Source organism: Panthera leo, chromosome D1, assembly GCF_018350215.1.
Source record: "Panthera leo isolate Ple1 chromosome D1, P.leo_Ple1_pat1.1, whole genome shotgun sequence".
NCBI lineage: Eukaryota > Metazoa > Chordata > Mammalia > Carnivora > Felidae > Panthera > Panthera leo.
The window spans coordinates 57,624,197-57,639,171 of NC_056688.1; the positions used below are offsets into that span (position 1 = coordinate 57,624,197).

General features: G+C 40.4%; 1 protein-coding gene and 1 long non-coding RNA gene across 6 annotated transcripts in view; one reads left to right on the plus strand and one right to left on the minus strand.

The window, feature by feature from the left end:
• C2CD3 (C2 domain containing 3 centriole elongation regulator) overlaps positions 1 to 14,975 on the plus strand; it is a 144,612-nt gene that overhangs the window by 109,608 nt on the left and 20,029 nt on the right. For all 3 annotated transcript variants that reach the window (XM_042906813.1, XM_042906814.1, XM_042906815.1), the window contains 3 exons: positions 4,883 to 5,047; positions 10,301 to 10,518; positions 13,642 to 14,560. In XM_042906813.1, coding sequence (XP_042762747.1) covers positions 4,883 to 5,047; positions 10,301 to 10,518; positions 13,642 to 14,560 — 1,302 coding nt within the window. The remainder of the gene's footprint in view (positions 1 to 4,882; positions 5,048 to 10,300; positions 10,519 to 13,641; positions 14,561 to 14,975) is intronic.
• Positions 1 to 14,975, minus strand: part of LOC122200998 — a 54,881-nt gene that overhangs the window by 18,032 nt on the left and 21,874 nt on the right. For all 3 annotated transcript variants that reach the window (XR_006194035.1, XR_006194034.1, XR_006194033.1), the window contains exon 2: positions 12,649 to 12,711. This is a non-coding gene — a long non-coding RNA (uncharacterized LOC122200998). The remainder of the gene's footprint in view (positions 1 to 12,648; positions 12,712 to 14,975) is intronic.

Sequence of the window (14,975 nt, forward strand, 5' to 3'; positions counted from 1 at the left end):
CCATCAACCCTCAGTTTGTTCTCTACAGTTAAGAGTCTCTTATGGTTTGTTTCCCTCTCTTTTTTTCTCCCCCTCCTGTATGTTCACCTCTTGTGTTTCCTCAATTTCACATATGAGGGAAATCATATAGTATTTGTGTTTGACTTATTTTGCTTAGCATAATACACCATAGCTCCATCTATGGTCGTTGCAAATGACAAGATTTCATTCTTTTTGATGGCTGAGTAATAGTCATTGTGTAAATATACCACATCTTCTTTATCCATTCATCAGTAAATAGACATTTAGGCTCTCTTTCCATAGTTTGGCTTTTGTTGATAATGCTGCTATAAACATCAGGGTGCATGTACCCCTTTAAATCTGTATTTTTGTATCCTCTGGATAAATAACTAGTAGTGCAATTGCTGGGTCATAGGGTAGTTCTATTTTACTTTTTTGAGGAGCCTCCATACTGATCTACTCTGGAATATACATTCTTATCAAGTGAACATGGAACATTCTCCAGATAGATCATATATTAGGCCACAAAACAAGTCTCAACAAATTTAAAGAGATCAAAGTCATAACATATATTTTTTCCAACCACAACATTATGAAACTAGAAGTCAACCACAAGAAAAAATCTAGAAAGGGTGAAAATACATGGAAATAACGCTACTGAAAAATGAATGAGTCAACCAAGAAATAAAAGAAGAAATAAAAAATTACACAGAAAGAAATGAAATTAAAACACAAATGGTCCAAAATCTTTGGGATGCAGCAAAAGCAGTTCTAAGAGGGAAATTTATAGTAACACGGGTCTACCTCAAAAAGGAAGAAAAATCTCAAACAACCTAATCTTACACCTACAAGAGCTAGAAAAAGAACAACAACAAACAAACAAACAAAAAACCAAAACCAGGAGAAGGAAGGAAATAATAAAGACTAGAGCAAAAATAAATGATATAGAAACTAAAAAAACAGTAGAACAGATGAATGAAACCAAGAGCCGGTTCTTTGAAAAAATCAACAAAATTAATAAACTTCTAACCAGATTCATCAAAAAAAGAGAAAGGAAGGATTCAAATAAACAATATCACAAATGAAAGAGGAGAAATAACCAACACCACAGAAATAAAAACAATTGTAAGAAAATATTATGAAAAATTATATTCCAACAAATTGGACAACCTGGAAGAAATGGATAAATTCCAGAAACATGTCACCTATCAAAACTGAATCAAGATGAAACAAAATTTGAACAGACCAATTACCAACAAGGAAATTGAATGGATAATCGGCAATCTCCCAGCAAACAAAAGTCCAGGCAGGACCAGACAGTTTCACAGGTGAATTCTACTAAACATTTAAAAAAGCTGTTCTTCTCAAATTATTCCAAAGAATAGAAGAGGAAGGAAAACTTCCAAATTCATGTTATGAGACCAGTATTACCCTGATACCAAAACCAGATAAAGACACTACAAAAAAAGAGATACAAAAATTCTTAATATTTAGAAACAGAATCCAACGATACATTAAAAAAAGCATTTACCATGATCAACTGGGATTTATTCCCAGAATACAAGGTTGGTTCAATAATTGCAAATCAATCAACATGATACACCACATCAGTAAGAGAACGGATAAAAATCATATAGTCATTTCAATAGATGCAGAAAAAGCATTTGACAAAATACAACATCCATTCATGATAAAAACCCTCAACAGAGTGGGTTTACAAGGAACATAGTTCAACATAATAAAGGCCTCATATGGAAAACACACTCAAAGCAAGGAAAAACTGAGAGCTCTCTCCCTCAGATCAGGAACAAGACAGGATGTCCACTCTCACCATTTTTATTTGATATAGAACTGGAAGTCCTAGCCACAGCAGTCAGAAATAAAGAAAAAGAAATGAAAAGCATCCAAATTGGTAAGGAAGAAGTAAAACTTTCACTATTTGCAGATGACATGATAAAAAAAAAACCCTAAAGAGTCCACCAAAAAACGACTAGAACTGATAAAGGAATACAATAAGGTCGTGGCATACAAAATCAACATACAGAAATCCACTGCATTTCTATACACTAATAATGAAGCAGCAGAAAGAGTAATTAAGAAAACAAAATAAAAAAGAAAACCATCCCATTTACAAATGCAAAACAGTAAATACTTAGAAATAGTAAAATACTTAGAAATAAATCTAACCAAAGGGGTGAAAGGACCTGTACTCTGAAAACTATAAAATATTGATGAAAGAAATTGAAGATAACACAAAGAAATGAAAAGACATCCCATGCCCATAGATCAGAAGAAAAATATTGTTAAAATGTTTATATTCCACAAAGCAATCTACATATTTAATGAAATCCCTATCAAAATACCAACAGCATTTTTTCACAGAGCTAGAATAAACAGTCCTAAAATTTGTATGGAACCAGAAAAGACCCTAAATAGCCAAAGCAATCTTGAAAAAAGAAAAGCAAAGTTGGAGGGAATCACAATTCTGGACCTCAAGTTATATTACAAAGCTATAGTAATCAAAACAGTATGGTACAGGCACAAAAATAGACACATAAGTCCATGGAAAAGAATAGAAACCCCAGAAATAAACCCATAATTAGCTGGTCGGTTAATCTTCAACAAAGAATGCAATGGGAAAAAGACAGTCTTTTCAACAAATTGTGTTGGGAAAACTGGACAGTAACACACAAAAGAATGTACCTGGACCACTTTCTTACACCATACACAAAAATAAACTTAAAATGGATTAAGGACCTAAATGTGAGACCTGAAACCATAAAAGTCCTTGAAGAGAGCACAGGCAGTAACTCTCTGACATCGGCCATAGCAACATCTTTCCAGATGTGTTCACTTAGGCAAGGGAAACAAAAGCAAAAATAAACTATTGGGACTATATCAAAATAAAAGTTTCTGCACAGCAAAGTAAACAACCAACAAAACTAAAAGACAACCTACTGAATGGGAGAAGACATTTGTAAATGACATATTCAATGAAGGGTTAATATCAAATATATATAAAGAATTTTTACAACTCAACACACAAGAAACAAATACTCCAATTTAAAAATGGGCAGAAGAGGGGCGCCTGGGTGGCGCAGTCGGTTAAGCGTCCGACTTCAGCCAGGTCACGATCTCGCGGTCCGTGAGTTCGAGCCCCGCGTCGGGCTCTGGGCTGATGGCTCGGAGCCTGGAGCCTGTTTCCGATTCTGTGTCTCCCTCTCTCTCTGCCCCTCCCCCGTTCATGCTCTGTCTCTCTCTGTCCCAAAAATAAATAAATAAATAAATAAATAAATAAATAAATAAATAAATAAATAAATAAAAATGGGCAGAAGACATGAATAGACATTTCTCCACAGAAGACTTACAAATGGCCAAGAGATACATGAAAAGATATTCAACATCACTCATCACTGATGAAATGCAATCAAAACCATAATGAGATATCATCTCACACCTGTCCAAATGGCTAAACTCAACAGCACAAGAAATAAGTATTGACAAGGATGTGGAGAAAAAGGAACACTTGTGCACTGTCAGTGGGAATGCAAACTGGTTCAGCCACTGGAAAATAGTAAGAAGTCTCCTCACAAGTTAGAAATAGAACTACCCTACATAGAGGAATGACACTACTGGATATTTACCCAGAAAATACAAAAACACTAATTCAAAGGGCAAATGCACCCTTGTGTTTATTGCAGCATTATTTACAATAGGCAAACTATGGAAACAGCCCAGGTGTCCACTGATAGATGAACGGATAAAGAAGATGTGGTGTGTGTGTGTGTGTGTGTGCGCGCGCGCGTGTGTAATGGAATATTATCCAGCTATTAAAAAGAATGAAATCTTGGGGTGTCTGGGCGGCTCAGTCAGTTAAGCATCCAACTCTTGGTTTCAGTTCAGGTCATGATCTTGCAGTTGGTGGGATTGAGCCCCCCATTGGGCTTGTGCTGACAGTGCGGAGCATACTTGGGATTCTCTCTGTCCCTCTCTCTCTGCCCCTTCCCTGTTTGCACTCTCTCTCTCAAAATAAATAAACATTAAAAAATATTTTTAAAAAGAACAAAACCTTGCCATTTGCAATAACATGGATGGATCTAGAGCGTATGATGCTAAGCAAAATAAGTCCATCAGAGAAAGACAAATACTGTATGATTTCACTCCTATGTGGACTTTAAGAAACAAAACAAATGAACAAAGAGGAAAAAAAAGAGAGACAAACCAAGAAACAGATTCTTAACCAAAGAGAACAAACAAATGGTTACCAGAGGAGAGGTAAGGGGGATGGGTAAAATACGTGAAGGGATTAAGAGTACACTCTTGGGGTGCCTGGGTGGCTTAGTATGTTAAGCATCTGACTCTTGATTTCAGCTCAGGTCATGATCTCACGGTTTGTGAGATCAAGCCTTACATCAGGCTGCACGCTGACAGTACAGAGCCTGCTTGGGCTTCTCTCTCCCTCTTTCTCTGTCCCTCCCCTGCTCATATTCTCTCTCTCTCTCTCTCTCTCTCTCTCTCTCTCTCTCTCTCTCTCTGTAATAAAAAAACAAAACAAAACAAAAGAATACATGTAACTTGATGAGGACTGAGTATGGAATTGTTGAATCACTATATTTTACACCTGAAACTAGCATAACACTATATGTTAACTACACTGGAATTCACATTTGAAAAGAGAGGGAAAAAATAATAAAGGAGAGTGGTTAAGACTGAAGGCAAGATTATTTGGAGGATAGTTGTCATCTAAGTAAGAATTACTGAAGCCAGGACTGTGGTAATGGGGATGGATTTGCAATACCATTGTAGGAGGGTTATTTGTTGATTATCACATTAGTTTTCTCATTGGTTGGGAATTTATTTTGGCCCCATTTATTCCTGACAGAAGCAGTACTGCAAGAAGTCAGGCATCACGCCATGAAGAGCATGTACAGAACATCCGCCGATTTCATGAATCCCTGCAGCAGGGAGAGGCAGTTTTGCCACATGATGACAAACTGACCACATTGCCTTTGTCCTCCTCCCACACTTCCATTCTGACTTCTCTCAGGTAAGACCCTGTGCTTAGAAAAGACACAAGAAACCATAGTAAAGCACAAGGTAAATGGGCTATGGCAACCTGCAATACTGCTGTTCTGTCAGCTACCACTGCCCTGGGAAGTGTAGGAGGGGACTTTGTCTGTGTTAGTGTTGCATTGGACCCTGGATCCTCTCAAGATTCTTCATAGATAAATCTGTCTCTACTTGGGGCCTTCCATTCCTTCACCGGCTCTATACTATTATATTATTTCCACTAATACAGGAACTTTAGATTATTCACCAAAGTTAATAATTATACAGCTTCATATCTACTTTACAATTTATAGACCCTCATCCTGCCCACTGTCCTCACAACCACTGAATTCATCCAGATCACCATCTGTCCTGTTAATGCTTCCCTCTTTGTTAATTCAGCCAGCATCTGAGCCACAGAAGCACTGTGAGAATTGAAAGGGCCATTATAGATCATCTGAATCAGCACCTGGGTTATCTAGTAAGAAGTGTGGTCCTGTGAAAAGGTCTTGGCTTCAGAGTCCAACAGCCTTGACTTCCAGTCCTGGCTCTGCCATTCCCAGAAAAGGAAGGAGATAGTCTGTTGCCAGATAATTATAATGATGTGTGATAAAAGCTGCAGGTTTTCTGGCCAAGGGTAAATGGAGGAATAAGTAACATTCTAAATTGGTTTTGGGAATATTTAAAGAAGTCACACTTGAACTAGTCTTTGAAGGAGAAGGTCAACAAATGTGAAGGACATTCTATGCAGAAAACACACTGAGACCCAGAGGCTTGAAACAGCAGGTCACGTTTGGAGAAATACCAGCAGTACAGTTAGGATAAAGCTGAGCCAAAGATGTAAAGAGCAAGGAAAGTTCTGTAGCACCATCTTGAAGGGCCTTGAATGTCAGCTTGAGTTTGGACTTTTAGAACAAATGATCCTCAAGTGGAAAGTGATGGGGAATGGAGGAAGAGAGTGTGTAAAATTTGAGGAAAAAATATTTGAAAGATTTTATATTTGGAAAAAGCTAAAAAAAATTTTTTTAAATTATTTGGCTTCATAAAGCAAACTCAGAAAAGAATTGGCAAAATATTTTTGATTGGTGGAACATAGGTTAAAAAGAATTGAACAGTTATACTATAGACTGTGGGAAATTGTTCAAATTTTTGTATTATAAGGAAGTGGTATGTTCAGATTCTCATTTTAGATTCTCAGCTAGAGACTGGAGGCTATTTAAGTAAAACCATTAACAGTGTGTCTGCATTTTTTTTTTTTAATTTTTTTTTTCAACGTTTTTTATTTATTTTTGGGACAGAGAGAGACAGAGCATGAACGGGGGAGGGGCAGAGAGAGAGGGAGACACAGAATCGGAAACAGGCTCCAGGCTCCAAGCCATCAGCCCAGAGCCTGACGCGGGGCTCAAACTCACGGACCGTGAGATCGTGACCTGGCTGAAGTCGGACACTTAACCGACTGCGCCACCCAGGCGCCCCAACAGTGTGTCTGCATTTTGTTGGGTCACTCACATAACATATTTTAGAATCTACCAAGAAAGAGAAAAAGAAACTCTCGTGCAGTTCTCTCAGTGTCAGCGCTATTGACATTTGGGCCAGATATTTTGCTGTAGGGGGCCTGTCTTATGCATTGTAAGAATTTAGCAGCATCCTTGGCCTCTATCTACTAGATACTAGTAGCTCTCCTGCCCCGATTGTGACAACCAAAAATGGCTTCACACATTGCCAAATGTGTTCTTGGGGCCAAATTACCAGGCTATAAACCACTGCCCTAGAACAGTGGTTCTCAAAAGTTAGTGTGTGTCAGAATCACGTGAACAACTTGTTAAAACAGCAATTGTTCTACCCACCCATACAGTTCCTAATTCAATAGGTCTAGGATAGGGCCTGAGAATTGGCATTTCTAAGAAGTTCTCAGATGATGCTAATGCTGCTAGATCTAGAACAAGGTTTTGAAAACTGCTAGTAGATGAATTCTCTAAAAATGGAGATGAAACAAAATAGCAACTTTGCATTATTACTTCCTTAGATTCACAGAGCCCTAAAACAGTGCTTCTTTTGAGTCACAGCAATCCTATGAGGTCTGCAGAGCAAATATTAATAAACCTTTTTCACAGATAAGAAAATTGCAGCTTAGTATTAGTAGGTTCTATACCCAGAACCTCTGACAAGGTCAGTTGGGTTTGCACATTTTCTTTAAAGCTTCACCCAGTTAACATTTGTTTGCATTTTCCTGCTACAAGTGGCAGGTGGCAGACACCCAAATGTAGACACCTAAGTAAACCACTGTGATTTTTAAATTTTATTTATTTTTTTAATTTACATCCAAGTTAGTTAGCATATAGTGCAACAATGATTTCGGGAGTTGATTCCCTAATGCCCCCTACACATTTAGCCCATCCCCCCTCCAGTACCCTCTGTTTGTTCTCCATATTTAAGAGTCTCTTATGTTTCTCCCCCTCCCTGTTTTTTATTATTTTTGCTTCCCTTCCCTTATGTTCATCTGTTTTGTATCTTAAAGTCCTCACATGAGTGAAGTCATGTGATATTTGTCTTTCTCTAATTTCACTTAGCTTATATAATACCCTCTAGTTCCATCTATGTAGTTGCAAATGGCAAGATTTCATTCTTTTTGATTGCTGAGTAATACTCCAGTGTGTGTGTGTGTGTGTGTGTGTGTGTGTGTATTTATATATATACACACCACATCTTCTTTATCCATTCACCTGTTGATGGACATTTGGGTTCTTTCCATAATTTGGCTGTTGTTGATAGTGCTGCCGTAAACATTGGAGTGCATATGCCCCTTTGAAACAGCATACCTGTATCCCTTGGATAAATACCTAGTAGTGCAATTACTGGGTTGCAGGGTAGTTCTATTTCTAATTTTTTGAGGAACCTCCATCCTGTTTTCCAGAGTGGCTGCAGCAGTTTGCATTCCCACCAGCAGTGCAAAAGAGATCCTCTGTCTCTGCATCCTCGCCAACATCTGTTGTTGCCTGAGTTGTTAATGTTAGCCATTCTGACGGTTGTGAGGTGGTGTCTCATTGTGGTTTTGATTTGTATTTCCCTGATGATGAGTGATGTTGAGCATTTTTTCATGTGTTGTTTGGCCATCTGGATGTCTTCTTTGGAGAAGTGTCTATTCATGTCTTTTGCCTATTTCTTCACTGGATTATTTGGGTTTGGGATGTTAAGTTTGATAAGTTTCCTATAAATTTTGGATACTAACCCTTTATCTGATATGTCATTTGCAAATATCTTCTCCCATTCTGTTGGTTGCCTTTTAGTTTTGCTGATTGTTTCCTTCACTGTGCAGAAGCTTTTTATTTTGATGAGGTCTCAATAGTTCATTTTTGCTTTTGTTTCCCTTGCCTCTGGAGACATGTTGAGTAGGAAGTTGCTGCAGCCGAGGTCAGAGAGGTTTTGCCTGCTTTCTCCTCAAGGATTTTGATGGCTTCCTGTCTTACATTTAGGTCTTTCATCCATTTTGAGTTTATTTTTGTGTATGGTGTGAGAAAGTGATCCAGGTTCATTTTTCTGCATGTCGCTGTCCAGTTTTCTTAGCACCACTTGCTGAAAAGACTGTCTTTATTCTATTGAATATTCTTTCCTGCTTTGTCAAAGATTAGTTGGCCATATATTTGTGGGTCCATTTCTGGGTTCTCTATTTTGTTCCATTGATCTGAGTGTCTTTTCTTGTGCCAGGACCATACTGTCTTGATGATTACAGCTTTGTAATACAGCTTGAAGTCCGTAAATCCACTGTGATTTGAGAGTCGTGGCTTCTAATGACAGATTAAGGATCAGCTTTGTATTCTCTCATTTAATTTGGATTTGATGGTAGAACACAGCAGACTGTTCCTAACAAAAGCATAAAACGACTTTCAATTTACTTCACAGGTATTTAGTGTCTATGTAGTGCCAATTATACCAGGCACATTGAGTGTACCAGAGAAATAAAGAAGGTTGAGATATTATCTTCTGTTACCAAATGCTCATGGCCTAGTTTGGGAAACTAATACATGATAAGAAAACTCAGGTTGGGGGGCACCTCGGTGGCTTAGTTGGTTGAGCATCTGACTCTTAATTTCAGCTCAGGTCATGATCCCAGGGTCATGAGATAGAGCGCCACGTCAGGCTCCATGCTGAGTGTGGAGCCTGCTTAAGATTCTCCTTCTCTCGAGGCACCTGGGTGGCTGAGTCGGTTAAGTGTCAGACTTCGGCTCAGGCCATGATCTCGCAGTCTCTGAGTTTGAGCCCCACGTCGGGCTCTGTGCTGACAGCTCGGAGCCTAGAGCCTTCTTCGGATTCTAGGTCTCCCTCTCTCTCTGCCCCTCCCCCGCTCATGCTCTGTCTCTCTCTCATCTCTCTCTCTCTCTCTCTCAAAAATAAGTAAACATTTAAAAAAAAAAATTCTCCTTCTCTCCCTCTGCCCCTCTCCCCTGCTTGTGCTCTCTCAAAAAAAAAAAAAAAAAAAAAAAAAGTTAAAATTGTATAGGGACAGAGCAAGGGGAGTAGCTTGAACTCAGGCTCCAGCATTCAGAGGTATGAGGCAGAAATGAACCCAGTTGGGACAGGGCCCATCTATTATGGAGAAAGCACAAGATTTGGAGTCCCGAGTTCTGGAGAATGGTAAGAATCAATGTGGCCCCATTCAAAGTTTTTGAACAGATTTTTTTTTTAAGTCATTTATTCATTATCCATTCAGCATTGATTTTGTGACAAGCACTATGCTGGGTACAACAGATATAAAGGAATCAGCACAGAGCTCACAGTACATCAGAGGACAGAGATGTGAAACAAATGATGTGATTGAAGGGTACAGAACTGTGAGGCATAAAGGAAGACCTCTTAAACCAATTTAGAGGCTCATAGACGGCTTGCTTCAAGAAATCACTTACTTGAAAGATCAAGAATGATTGTGAGGTAATCGCTTCTCGGCCTTTTGGCTAAGATCAAGTGAAGAATGACTGTGAGGTAGCAAAGGTCAGTGTTAGTCCAGAGTAAGGCCTTAGTCTGTCAGAGTAAGAGGATGTGAAGACTAGATAGGAATGGTAGTCAAGAATGGTTCCCTACAGGAGGGGAGATTTTTCCTGGACATAGAAGAGGAATCTCATTAGCTAGACATAAGGAGTGGAAAGTTGCCCCCAGTAGCCAGATCATAGTCTGAGAGGAACATAAAAGATGCTTGTAATCCCAGTGAATGACCCTTTTGTCCTGTTCTCCCTTTCTTTTTTTTTTTTTTTTACAGGAGGAATCTGAGTGAGCTAGATCAGATCCAACGGTACTTCAGTCAGAAGCTCACCAAGCCTTTACTTCCCCTCAGTCCTCAGCCTCCTGCCGTCATGCAGTCCCAGGAGACTCATAGGGACCATCTTGGGCCCGGAGCTAGCAGCCTAGACCCTGACAGCCAGTGCCTTCTGGAGAAATCCAATAACCTGGTGTCGCAAGTCAGCTCCTTAATCACAGGTATGGCTCAGGGCCCCTCTTGTTGAGGAGTTATGGTCACTGGGTGCTATTCAAAAAACATCCCTCAGGCAAGCCCCTGTGACAAATGAGAGACCAACAGCTTTCACTATATTATTTATTTACTGTCTTCCTTTTGAAAGGAGAGATTTAAAAGCATGGCACAGGAAATTGTGAAGTGGAAAGCACATTGGACTGAGAGGCCGGAGACCCAGGTCAGGTTCTTGGTAGGTTTTTGCCCAGACTTACGATTTGACACAGCATACCTTTTCCCTTCTTGAGGATTCCCTAGCCAAAACAAGATGAGAGTGGATTAGGTGAGCTCTTTAGTAGCAGTTCTTGAACTTGTGCCACTCTACTTTCAGGAAAAAATCAACTATAGACATATTTAAAATTCTAATTCTCAGAGGCCAGAAGCCTGCATTTTTAGCAGGTACCTCAGATGATTCTAGATATTGGTGGTCCATAGTCAACCCTTTGAAACACCCCTTAAAGCGGTGGTCCTCACTCTGGCTGCATATTAGAATTCTTGAGGGAGCTTTTCAAGATCCAGATGCCCAGGCTGCATCATAGGTCAGTTACAACAGGATCTTTGAGGGTGCAGACCCAGGCATCAGTGTTTTTCATAACTGCCCAGGTAATTCTGTGCAGCCCAGACAGAGACTACTATAGAATAAGTATTTCTCAAAGGTGCCTAAGCATAAGAATCACCTGGGGTACTTATTCTGAAATACAAATTCCTGGGTCTTCTTCCATTCTATTGAATTAGAATGCTGGGTTAAGGCCTGGGAACTTATATATCAGGCACAGTTTGGGGAATTGTGAGAAATCAGTTAGATCAGTACCTTTAGCCATCATTTGGTGTCATTTTTGCTGAAGTAAAATATGTATATTGTACACCGGGATGAATAAGTTTAATTTTCTCTGTTTAAAGTGGAAAGAAGCCATTCATGACTGATAGGAAGTACAAACCTTCTTCCTACCCTCTTTCCCAGATAGCTAACCTGTCAGTAGCCAGGGTTTCCAAAGTACATGCTATATTTGGCTTCCATTTGCTTGGAAATATTCAGTCATCTATTTATTGAGCACAAACTCTGCCAGGTACCACTATGTTACTGGTTCAGGAAGATGGACATGACAAGCATTATCTTTGCTTTCATCAAGTGTACGTTCTATAGTCAACTGAAGAAACTGTCCCCCAGAAAGAAAGGATAAGAGCAGAATGGAGGCTTGTTTGGGGTAGAGGTGAGAGCATATAGAGAACCCCTTTAAATGGGTATATTAAAAGAGGAGAGAGAAGAGAAATGAGGATTGAAGCTAGAGGACCTTGAAGCCAAGTTTGGGAGTTTAATCTTTATCCTGGAAGAAAATGGGGAGTTCTAAGCAAGGTGATGACAGAATGAGAACTGACTCTTATAAGGAGAGGATGAATTTTGAAAGGGAGAGAGGACTAGATCGAAGAAAACAATTTAAAAAAATTTTTTTTATGTTTTTTAAAATTTATTTGTGAGAGAGAGAGACAGAGCATGAATGGGGGAGGGGCAGAGAGAGAGGGGGAGACACAGAATCCAAAGCAGGCTTCAGGCTCTGAGCTGTCAGCACAGAGCCCAATGCAGGGCTTGAACTTGTGAACTGCAAGATCATGTCCTGAGCCGAAATCGGACGCTCAACTGACTCAGCCAACCCAGGCACCCCTCGAAGAAAACAATTTAAAAAAATAAACTTCCCCAGCCTCCATCGTGTCTTAGTACACTTTGGAAGAAGTCATTACACGAGTAGGTACCAGTGAATCTTGAGGGTGAGTTACTGATGGGGAGGAGGGGGTCTCATTTATGCCACATCTGTGTGCCAGGTCCTTTGCTGGACTCTAAAAATGCAACATGAATCAGGTATGTGGTCTCTGCCTTTAAGAAGCTCACAATCTGATGGGGAAAACATACACAATAGCATCTTAAATGCTTCCTTATAGAACAAAGCTGTATAGCCATCCCATCCAGCTGGTGCACCTAGGAAGGCTTCCCAGAGGAGATGCAGTAGAGCAGGGCCTTGAAGGATGGACTGGTATGTAAAAAGCAGAAAGACACCTCCAAGACAGAAAGGATAGTTCAGGCCAAGGGATCAGGATTGACTAACCTTCCTGGTTCCTGTTCCTGTTTTCAGGTAGAGATGTTCCATTTTCATACATCTACTCACTCCCTTTAAGACATGAAAATTGATAATGTATTAAATTTAGCCAGCACCTCCTATAGGCTGAGCACTCCCATCAGGTGCTATGAGGGAGATGTGACCCCACACCCCGAGAGTCAAATCTGCCTCCCAATTCCTAACATTCTCTTCTTAAATAATAATGTAAACAAACCATTTAGTAATTCTATTTATTAACTTATTCCCTCCCATTTAATCACAAAAACAATTTGAAATGACTGGTAGTTTCCACTTGTTGTCTATATATGTGCCACAAAGTGTGTGCTCATTTATCTGATGTATTCTTTACTATAACCCTGTGCAAAGGATGGTATTAATAACATTTTAAAGATAAACAGGTTGAGAGAGGATGGTTTGCTCATGACCACAATAAGTGACAGTAGAGATTTGAACCCAAGACTGACTAGCTCCAAAAACCTCTGCTCTTTCCATAATGCCATCCTCCCTCCATTTTCTCTGTAATAAACCTCCCCTACTTTACCAATTGGGTGATAGATTAATTGCTTTTATTTTCCAAGTAAAATATATAGTTTTAATAACTGTCATCAAATAGGTAAATAAGTAGATTCTCATTTTGGTTTTTAATATAGGTAATTACTGAAGTAAATGGAAGCATGAACATGCCTACCAGGACTCCTAGCTCCCAAGAATTCCTGAGCATGAGCAGATAGTCTCTGAAAGCGTTTCCACAGATGTAACCACAACTATAAACAGATTAGATTTTGGTCCTCTGATATTAGAATAAAGTGCTAGAAATTGTACTGCCTTGAATATAGTTTCGCTGACTTGGGTAGATTAACAATCTTTAAGATTTTTCAAAGTCTGATTGCAAGAATACATCTGAAGCTAGAGCCTAGCTTGGGAAAGTTGAGTGGTCTGTGGCCCTACCTTGTAGTAAGAGTGATATCTGTTGCTGTTCAGATCTGCAGACCATCACCAGGAATTCTCAAGCATCTTTGAGTTCTCACCAAGCCAGGAGTAGAAGCGGAGAAGTCACCACCCTACCAGATGCTCAGGACACAGGGGCCATGCAGGAGCGAAGAACAGCTCCCAATATGTCATTGGCACAAGTGCTGGATGAGGGCAGAAACTGCCTAACTCCCCCTACTCTTGAAGAGACTTCAAGCAGAAGAGGACTGCTCCATGAGTCCCTGGGGCACACAGTACCCGACACAAGGATGCAGAGCAGTGAGGAAACTGAGGCAGACCCAGTCTACAGCGATGAGGACTATGAAGAAGACATCATTGAGCCCAGGACCCTTAATGACATCACCACTGTGACAGACAAAACTAGCCCTTGGTCCAGTTTCATGTCAGACACAAGTGAGATCATCAGCCTTCAGCCTGATGAGGTGCATAGGGAAGGCCCCTCTTGTCCTTCAAAGCCTTTCCCCAGAGAGGAGCTCAAGGGTAAAAGTAGCCCTCTGTCCAGCCCAGGAAGAGCTGTCAACCCCCACCTGCTTAGGCAGGGTTCTCCTAGGCAAAGTCTTGTTGCTTGTGACGGTGAAGCCTCTCAGGCAAGGGATGGAGAGCCTGCCTTAACAGACCCGCAGCTCATCTCACAAGTAACACTCTCAGGAGCCCAACAGAGCAAAACCTCCATGGGACTGAGCTCACCAAGAGCAGATCAGGACCAGGAGCCCAAGCCAGAAGCCCAGACTGAGAATGAAGCTGCCTCCACGGAGCTAAGTGACTCTGCTGATAGCTTTGAGAAATTCCCTCTCAGCCTAGCCTCCCAGAGCAGAAAGGAAAGCCATCAGGGCCTACCCATCAACTGCCCTGACATCCATCAGAAGCAGGCAACATCTGGATCAGAGGTGTCCACAAGGCAGAGTCTCCTGTATCCTTTGGTATTTCCCACAAGTAGCCCCTTACGCCATTTCTAGCATTTTGGATGCTAGCACTAGGCCAACCTAGTGTGTGCGTGAGTGTGAGCATGAGCAGTGGCCTCCCTCATGGAATGCACTGGGAAATATAGGAAGCTCCTTCCTTCACAAGACTTGCCGGTCCTAATAAGGTGCTATGATGCTACTGTTAACCCCTGCCCTCTGAAGCATAATGTTTTGAATTAGGTGTAAGTGTTAGTAGCACATTCATTGGCCTGGCCCAGCCTGATTTATTAAATTAATCTATTAGGTGTTTTACACTTGAAGGCAGGGCTCTGGATGTAAGGAATGAGACCATCAATCTCAGTTGAAATAGAAATGGAGGGTGCAGAGAGAGGGAAAGGGAGAGTACTAGCAGTGATTGAGTAT